At 50.1% G+C, this 9,715-nt stretch overlaps 1 protein-coding gene across 1 annotated transcript; it reads left to right on the forward strand.

Moving 5' to 3' along the window:
• The first annotated feature begins 126 nt into the window (after positions 1-126).
• DUSP18 (dual specificity phosphatase 18) lies at positions 127-5,228 on the forward strand. The gene is made up of 2 exons (XM_029050371.1): positions 127-161; positions 4,511-5,228. Exon 2 carries the CDS (start codon positions 4,578-4,580, stop codon positions 5,142-5,144), a length of 567 nt encoding a protein of 188 aa, XP_028906204.1. The 5' UTR covers positions 127-161; positions 4,511-4,577; the 3' UTR covers positions 5,145-5,228.
• Positions 5,229-9,715: the final 4,487 nt, after the last annotated feature.

The following is a 9,715-nucleotide window of genomic DNA, read 5'->3' on the forward strand; positions in this document are numbered from 1 at the left end:
GAGGGGGCGGGGATTGTCCCTCGGCGGACGCCGTCGGGGGGGGCGCGCGCGCGGCGCGTTGCCCGGGAGACGGGCGGCGGCGGCGGCAGCGGGCAGAGGCTCCTCCCGCGGTGGCGGCGGCGGCGGCGGCGAACGGGCGGGCGGGCGGGCGGGGAAGCCCAGTGAGCGGGGCCGGGGGGAGCGGGGCCGGGGGGGGCGGGGCGGGCTCTGCGCGCGGCGCCGGAGGGAGCGGGACCCGGGCTTCCATCGCCTTCCATCTCCCTTTTAAGCCGCCCCCTCCCCTCCCCTCCCCTCCCGGGGAGCTTGGGCCGGGGGGGGGGGGGGCGGTCCCAGGTCGTGGGTTCTAATCCCTCCCCCTGTCCGCTGCCCGGTGACTTTGGGCCGCTCGCTTCACTTCTCGGGGCCTCAGTGCCCTCATCTGGAAAAGGGGGATGGAGACCGGGAGCCCCACGGGGGACAACCTCATCCCCCCGTAACTGCCCCAGCGCTTAGAACAGTGCTGGGCACCTAGTCAGCGCTTAATAATAATAATGATGGTATTTGTTAAGCGCTGACTAGGTGCCCAGCACTGTTCTAAGGGCTGGGGGAGATACAGGGTTGTCCCCCGTGGGGCTCCCAGTCTTCATCCCCATTTTACAGATGAGGGAACTGAGGCCCAGAGAAGTGAAGTGACTTGCCCAAGGTCACACAGCAGTCAAGTGGCGGAGTCCGGATTAGAACCCACGACCTCGGACTCCCAAGCCCGGGCTCTCTCCACTAAGCCACGCTGCTTAACAAATGCCATCATTATTATTATTGTTATTATTATTACCCTTCATTATTATTATTGTTATTAGTATTACCCCAGCGGTTAGAACAGTGCTTGGCACCTAGTAAGCGCTTAACAAATGCCATTATTATTATTCCCCCCCCCCAGCGCTTAGAACAGTGCTGGGCACATAGTAAGCGCTTAACGAATGCCATTATTATTACTACCCCAGCGCTTAGAACAGTGCTTGGCACCTAGTAAGCACTTAACAAATGCCATCATTTTTATTATGATAAATGATAATATATTATTATGACAAGCAGTGTGGCTCAGTGGAAGGAGCCCGGGCTTGGGAGTCAGAGGCCGTGGGTTCGAGTTCCGGCTCTGCCACCTGTCAGCCGTGTGACTGTGGGCAAGTCATTTCACTCCTCGGGGCCTCAATCTCTAAATGGAGATGAAGACTGTGAGCCTCACGTAGGACAACCTGATGACCCTGTATCTATCTCAGCGCTTAGAACAGTGCTCAGCACATAGTAAGCGCTTAACAAATGCCATCATTATCATTATTATTATTATTATTACCCCAGCGCTTACAACAGTGCTTGGCACATAGTAAACCCTTAATTTTTAGAGAAGCCACGCGGCTCAGCGGAAAGAGCCCGGGCTGGGGAGTCACAGGTCGTGGGTTCTAATTCCACCTCCACCACTTGTCTGCTGCTGTGTGACTTTGGGCCAACCACTTCACTTCTCTGGGCCTCAGTTCCCTCATCTGTAAAATGGGGATGAAGACTGTGAGCCCCACGGGGGACAATCTGATGACCCTGTATCTCCCCCAGTGCTTAGAACAGTGCTTGGCACATAATAAGCACTTAATTTTTAGAGAAGCAGCGTAAAACAGTGGAAAGAGCCCGGGCTTGGGAGTCAGGGGGTGTGAGTTCCAATCCCGCCTCTGCCACCTGTCAGCTGCGTGAGTTTGGGCGAGTCACTTCCCTTCTCTGTGCCTCATCTGAAAAATGGGGATGAAGACTGTGAGCCCCTAGACTGTAAACCATTTAGACTGTAAGCCCGTCAAACGGCAGGGACTGTCTCTATCTGTTGCCGACTTGTTCATTCCAAGCGCTTAGTACAGTGCTCTGCAAATAGTAAGCGCTCAATAAATACTATTGAACGAGTTGTATCTCCCCCAGCGCTTAGAACAGTGCTCGGCACATAAAGCGCTTAACAAATGCTATCATTATCATTATTATCATTCACTTCGCTGTGCCACAGTAATGAGAAGCAGCGTGGCTTAGCAGAAAGAGCCCGGATTTAGGAGTCAGAGGTAATGGGTTCTAATCCTGACTCCGCCCCTTGTCTGCTGTGTGACTTTCGGCAAGCCACTTCATTTCTCTGGGCCTCAGTTCCCTCATCTGTGAAATGGGGATTAAGACTGTGAGCCCCATGTGGGACAATCTGTTGACCTTGTCTCCCCCAGCACTTAGAACAGTGTTTGGCACATAGTAAGCGCCTAACAAATTCCATTGTTATTATTCTTATTAATATTGCTCAGGTTTCTCTTGTTTTTTGCATAGCATGAGGAGTGTTGAGCAAGAGGAAGTGCAGACAAGTGATGAATTGTTAGGAGACTTCTGTTTTGGGGTGGTTTTTTTTTTTAACTTATCTGATTCAAAAATCGGAATGACCCTTCTGAAAATGCAACTGTGTGACCTCACCTACATCTGATTCTTTTAGATTTCCTAAAACCCCCACATTCGTCATAGACCAGTCAGTTCTGCCAGACATTTTTTTAATAATAATTTTAAGAGTTGGGGAACATTCTTCCAGCAATACACATGTGTCAGAAAATAGCAATGATGCGATGTTGGAAAGGACATTTGTGCATATGCCCGTGGGGTGAGTTTGTGAACCTCAAAGTTTGTCAAGAACACAACCCCCATATTAGAGAACTGAGGAGCTCTTCCTCTCTCTCAGAGAAGCAGCGTGGCCTAGTGGATAGAGCATGGGAGCCTGGGAGCCAGAAGGATCTGGAGTCTAGTCCCGCCTCCGCCCCGTCTGCTGTGTGACCTTGGGCAAGTCACTTAACATCTCTGCGACTCAGTTACCTCATCTGTAACATGGGGATTAAGGCTGTGAGCCCTACATGGGACATGGACTATGTCCAACTTGATTAGCTCGTACCACCCCCCAGTGCTTAGTACAGTCCCTGGTGCATAGTAAGCGCATAAATGCCATAAAAAAAAATACAACCACCTCAAATTCACCCACTTCCTAAAAGGTTCAGAAGCTTTCATGTGGGTTGGTTTTCCCTCCATAACGGCTGCCCGTATAACTCCCCAGTTGCAGGAGCTGGAAGGTTTTCCGAGGAAGAGAGGGCCCTGACTAGGAGGCTTGATTTCAGCTGTAAATGACTCTTGGGGATTATTAAATAATGATAATAGCTGTGGTATTTGTTAACCGCTTCCTAAGTGCCCAGCATTATAATAAGCACTGGGGTAGGAATGCGATCATCAGGTTGCACACAGTCCCTGTCCCACGTGGGGCTCACAGTCTAAGTAGGAAGGAGAACGGGTATTGAGTCAGCGTGGCGCAGTGGAAAGAGCCCGGGCTTTGGAGTCAGAGGTCATGGGTTCGAATGCCGGCTCTGCCACTTGTCAGCTGTGGGACTGTGGGCAAGTCACTTCTCCGTGCCTCAGTTACCTCATCTGTAAAATGGGGATTAAGACTGTGAGCCCCTCGTGGGACAACCTGATTCCCCTGTGTCCACCCCAACGCTTGGAACAGTGCTCTGCACATAGTAAGCGCTTAACAAATACCAACGTTAGTATTATTATTTTACCGATCAGCCCCAAGGTCACACAGCAGCAGAACCGGGATTGTTAATATTATTTTTATGGTACTTATTAAGCACTTACTATGTGCCAAGCACCGTTCTAATCACTGGGGTCGATACACGTTAATCAGGTTGGACCCGGTCCCCGTCCCCCAAGGGGCTCAGACTCTTAATCTCCATTTTAGAGATGAGGTCGCTGAGGCCCGGAGAAGCTAAGCGACTTGCCCAGGACCCCACAGCGGGCATGTGGTGGAGCTGGGATTAGAACTCAGGACCTTCTGACTCTCAAGCCCGTGCTCTACTGAGCCACACTGCTCAGGTCCTCTGCCTCTCCAGCCTGGGCTCTTGCTGCTAGACGACACTGCCTCTCTGGTTGATTTCGGGCTCATTATTTTTCCACAACCCTTGCAACCGTCAAATCTTCGTGTGCCCAGCCAGCCTACCCTTTCCGTAGCCCGCTTCAGATTTCTCCAACAACGGTTCATCAGTGGGTGCCATCTAGAGTGGCTGAGTCTGGACCGATCAACCGCCCAAACCGCTACCGTGGGTTCTAATCCCAGATCCGCCACTTGTCTGCTCTGTGACCTCGGGCAAGTCACCTCATTTCTCCGGGCCTCAGTTACCTCATCTGAAAAATGGGGATTGAGACTGTGAGCCCCATGTAGGACAGGGACCGTGTCCAACCCAATTTACCGGGATCCACCCCAGTGCTTAGGACAGTGCCTGGCGCAGAGTAAGCATTTAACAAATACCGTAATTACTATCAGGCTACCACACCAAAACCGCGGCCCCCCTTCTGTGTCCTTTTATCCGCCCTAAAACCCTGTCCGGTGCTCGTAGCAGCCGGGGCTCTGGGATTGGTGGTCTGGTCAGTTCTCGCGCCCAAACACGGCTATTCTAACTGGCTCCTCTGTCTCTCTCTGTCTCTCCAGTTCTTTAGGCCGAGGGTAGCGTGAAGATGCAGGCCCCCACTGCCGCTGTTTTATAAAGTCTGCCTTAATGAATACACCTCCGAGCACTCTTCCCGTTCTGTTGAGGCATCCGTCCGTCTTCGGCCTGTCCCGGATTACAAGCAGCCTCTACCTCAGCAATGGAGTGGCAGCCAACAACAAGGCCCTGCTCTCCAGCAACCAGATCACCACGGTCATCAACGTCTCCGTGGAGGTGGTGAACACCTTCTACGACGACATCCAGTACGTGCAGGTCCCCGTGGCCGACACCCCCCTCTCCCGCCTGTGCGACTTCTTCGACCCCATCGCCGACAGGATCCACAGCGTGGAGGCGCAGCAGGGCCGCACGCTCCTGCACTGCGCGGCGGGGGTCAGCAGGAGCGCGGCCCTGTGCATCGCCTACCTGATGAAGTACCACGCCATGTCCCTGCTGGACGCCCACGCCTGGACCAAGTCCTGCCGGCCCATCGTCCGGCCCAACAGCGGCTTCTGGGAGCAGCTCATCCACTACGAGTTCAAACTGTTCGGGAAGAACTCGGTCCGGATGGTCGGCTCCCCGTTCGGCCCGATCCCCGACGTTTACGAGAAGGAGATCCGGATAATGATCCCGCTGTGAGGGGCGGCGCCGGGGGCGGGGAGAGGACGCCGGGCTGGCGGGCGGGCCGAGGTCCAGACTCGAAACTAAATTTTTCAACCCGAACTCTCTGGCTCTGTCACTAGAATCGTACGGCGAGAATGCGACCGGGGGTCGGGGGAGAAAAGATGGGAGGGCGGGAGGGGCGGGATTTTTAATGAATAAAACGGATTCGGTGGAAAAGTGAAGAGTCCTGCATTTCCCGCCCGCTTTTGCCCAAATTCCTCCGGGTGGTTTGAAGGAGGAGCAGAGAACCCAGGTAGCCGGGAGGAGAGGTAGAGCCCCGGCCTGGGAGTCAGAAGGTCATGGGTTCGAATCTCCGCTCTGCCACTTGTCAGCTGTGTGACTGTGGGCAAGTCACTTAGCTTCTCTGTGCCTCAATTCCCTCATCTGTAAAATGGGTATTAAGACTGTGAGTCTCACGTGGGACAACCTGATTACCCCGGCGCTTAGAACAGTGCTGTGCACATAGTAAGCGCTTAACAAATACCAACGTTATTATTATTTGGGAGAGGGACTGCGTCCGACCCGATTTGTCGGATCCATACCAGGGCTTAGTACGGTGCCCAGCACAGAGTAAGCGCTTAACAAACACCTTAATTATTATTATTATATTCGTGCTTCAGAACAGAGAGGAGCCAGATGGCTAATCTCTGAAAATGTTATCAGTCGTTGGGATTTATTGAGCACTTACCAGGTGCAGAGCACTGTACTGAGTGCTTGGGAGAGTACAATGCAACAGAGTAAGTAGACATTCCCTGCCTACAAGCGGCTTATGGTCTAGAGGAGAATATTAGAGAGATGAGAGCAAAGGATCTTGTTTTGTAAACTGCAACCCTCTTGCCTCCCTTCTCTTGTCTTATGCTGTCGCGTCGTCTCCAACCCATAGCGACTCCCTGGACACGTCTCTCCCAGAACGTCCCACCTCCATCTGCAATCCTCCTGGGAGTGTCTCCATAGAGTTACTTGGCAAAAATCCGGACGTGCTTTACCATTGCCTTCTTTCGCGCAGTAAAATTGAGTCTCCGTCCTGGACTCTCCCCTACCGCTGCCGCCCAGCACAGGTGAGTTTTGACTTGTAGCAGACGGCCTTCCACTCGCTGACCCTTGCTCAAGCTAGGAATGGAAAGGGTAGGCCTCTGCTTGACCCTCCCTCCAAAAGCCGAGACTGATAGAGTACTGGAAACTCTCCAGATATGATCCTGAGAAGCAAGTCCTCATGTTCTTTTTCATCCTGTGACCATCATTTGAGTTCTATTCCTCATCTAATCGCCCCTAACCCCATGCATTTGGGAATTGGTCTTAATTCAGATAGCCAAGCGGTGGGGATAACTGCTGTTTGGTTATTTGACTTTCTCCTGAAGCCGATTTGATAATAATAATTGGGGTAATTGTTAAACGCTTACTATGGGCCAAGCACTGTACTAAGCGCTGGGGTAAACATTCAATCATATTTATTGAGCACTCACTGTGTGCAGTGCACTGTAAATATGAGTTAACTGGTTCCCACATGTGGCTCACAGTCTAAACAGGAGAAAGAACAGGTATTGAATCCCTACTTTGCAGGTGAGGAAACTGAGGCACAGAGAAGTGAAGTGGCCAAGCTGGGATTAGAATCTAAATCCCTTGATTCCCAGGCCAGGGCTCTTTCCACCAGATCACGTTGCAACAGCCTATATTCGTCATAACAGATTGATAAGATTCAAGTGTCATATTGGTTGGGCAGAGTCCCAAACCTCCCCCGGCAAATTTCCAATGATACGGCCCAGGTTAAATGTAAATTAAAGAGAGGTGGGTCCGTCTGCTTTGCAAAAATGCGGCATTGCCTCCTTTCCAACCCCTCTTCCGTTTTCCAAACACTTCCTCCGGTCTCCCTTGAGCTGAATTACTTTTTTAGCAGCCCATTACCAAAGCAATGATTTAAAAAGAAAAATAGATCTTCCTCATTTTTAATGATTCAAAAGGAGGCAGAAATGTAAGGGTCTAAAAGATGCAGAACATGGGGAGTGTAGAACAAGAAGTGTGAAGAACTGACGGAAAACACTCAGAATCCCACACTAACGGCTCTAATAGACGTGCATTTTGTTTTCCTTGAGGGAAGGTGAAATTCAGTCCCATCGAAAGCCAGTGTGTCCTCATACGGATCCAATCTGACCCTTTAAGTTTGTCCCTGACTGCAGAGAACAGATGCAAGCTTTGTAGAGCTCCATGTAGCCCCTCAGCAGTTATTCCAAATTCATGAACTTCAAAAGATATAAGAAGCAGCTGCCTTAAGGTCTCAGAATGCTTAATTTAAGCTATAAAAAATGGTATTTATCGGGCACTTACTATGTGCAGAGCCCTGTAATAAGCAGTCATGTTTATTGAATACTTACTATTTGCAGGGCACTGTAATAAGTGCTAGGGACTTATGTAACAGTTGGTAGACACATTCCCTGCTCACAACGAGCTTATAGTCTAGAGGACACGGGAAAGAACAATACAATGATTGTTTTTTGTACAGTGCTGTACAGGGAAGCAGCGTGGCTCAGTGGAAAGAGCCTGGGCTTCGGACTCAGAGGTCACGGGTTCGACTCCCAGCTCTGCCACTTGTCAGCTGTGTGACTGTGGGCAAGTCACTTCACTTCTCTGTGCCTCAGTTGCCTCATCTGTAAATGGGGATTAAGACCGTGAGCCTCACGTGGAACAACCTGATTACCCTGTATCTACTCCAGCGCTTAGAACAGTGCCCTGCACATAGAACAAATACCAACATTATTAATGATCCCTGCCCACAAGGAACTTACAGTCCACAGGGGGAGACAGACATTTAAAAATTGCAAATATAGAAAATCTAAACACTCCTCAACTGCTCCCTGAAGCGATAAAGATTGACCCAAGGGGTAAGGGGGTGCTGACAGAACTGTATTTCAGACCAAAGCTTGGAGGAAAGTGAAAAACAGAAACTGCTTAACCTTAATTATAATTGTATTTATGAAGAACTTAATATGTGCCAATCACTGAGGTAGATACAACAATTGAATGGTGGATCCGATGTAATAATAATAATAATGTTGGTATTTGTTAAGCGCTTACTATGTGCAGAGCACTGTTCTAAGCGCTGGGGTAGACATAGGGGAATCAGGTTGTCCCACATGGGGCTCACAGTCTTAATCCCCATTTTACAGATGAGGTAACTGAGGCCCAGAGAAGTTAAGTGACTTGCCCACAGTCACACAGCTGACAAGTGGCAGAGCTGGGATTCGAACTCATGACCTCTGACTCCAAAACCCGTGCTCTTTCCACTGAGCCACGCTGCTTCTCTAGCCACGCTACTGAGCGCTTACTGTGTGCACAGCACTGTACTAAGCATTTAGAATGTACAATTGATGTAGAACACAGAGTCTCTAAAGGGAGGGAGAATATGTATTTTCCATTTTACAGATGAGGAAACTGAGGCACAGAGCAGTTAATAAAGCAAGGCCCTGGATTTGGGAAAAGAAACTTGTAGAAGCTTCTTTTAAAAAGGTGGTATGCAATCTGGGGAAAAATCCCAGGCTACTTGTCCTTTCACTTTCAGATGCAAACACATTTTGCCCTGGTATCAAAGGTCTCCGAGAAGGAAATGCATTGTGGCCTAGTGGATGGTGGGAGTCACGAGGACCTCTAATCCCAGCTCCACCATTTGTCTGCTGTGTGATTTGGGCAAGTCATGTAACTTCTCTGTGCCTCAGCTCCCTCATCTGTAAAATGGGGATTAAGACTGTGAGCCCTATGTAATAATGTTGGTATTTGTTAAGCGCTTACTATGTGCCGAGCACTGTTCTAAGTGCTGGGGTAGATAGAGGGTAATCAGGTTGTCCCACTTGGGACTCGCAGTCTTAATCCCCAATTTCCAGATGAGGAAACTGAGGCACCAAGAAGTCAAGTGACCTGCCCAAGGTCACACAGCTGACAGGTGGCGGAGCTGAGATTAGAACCCACGACCTCTGACTCCTAAGCCCGTGCTCTTTCCACTGAGCACGCTGCTTCAAGACAGAGCAACCCTATTATCTTGTATCTACCCCATTTCTGCTTGGCACAAAGTAAGTGCTTAACAAATATTGCAATTATTTTTGTGTTATTATTATTATTAAATGCATGAAGGAGCTTAGTTTTTGGAAACACCAAGCAAAATTGTAGGAAAGTGATCTTTTGCAAGCTGCCAGCAAAATCCTTAGGATTGAAATCTGAGCAATGAGATGGGAATTTCTGGAAGGTGCCTGGCCCCTGGGCCAGTGGTGAGAAGGTTCTGGAAAGGCTGCCTAGCCCAGTAGCTGCCCCCTCTGTCTCCTAATCAGTCTCTCTCTCCTCAAGGGCATTAAGAAATTGCAAGGAATCCTCTTCTATCCAAAGTCACCCGAAGTCTCTGCAGCAGCATGCCAGGAGAATGAAATAATAATAATAATTACGGTATTTGTTAAGCACTTACTATGTGCCAGGCACTGTACCATGCGCCGGGGTGGATACAACAAAGGTTGGACACAGTCCCTGTCCCACATGAGGTTCACAGTCTCAAACCCCATTTTCCAGAT

The sequence above is a fragment of the Ornithorhynchus anatinus genome, chromosome 2 (genome assembly GCF_004115215.2).
Source record: "Ornithorhynchus anatinus isolate Pmale09 chromosome 2, mOrnAna1.pri.v4, whole genome shotgun sequence".
NCBI classification, from domain to species: Eukaryota; Metazoa; Chordata; class Mammalia; order Monotremata; family Ornithorhynchidae; genus Ornithorhynchus; species Ornithorhynchus anatinus.

What these genes read in the sequence shown, in the direction of transcription:
- DUSP18 (XM_029050371.1), top strand. Translation starts at nt 4,578, where the DNA reads ATGAATACACCTCCGAGCACTCTTCCCGTTCTGTTGAGGCATCCGTCC.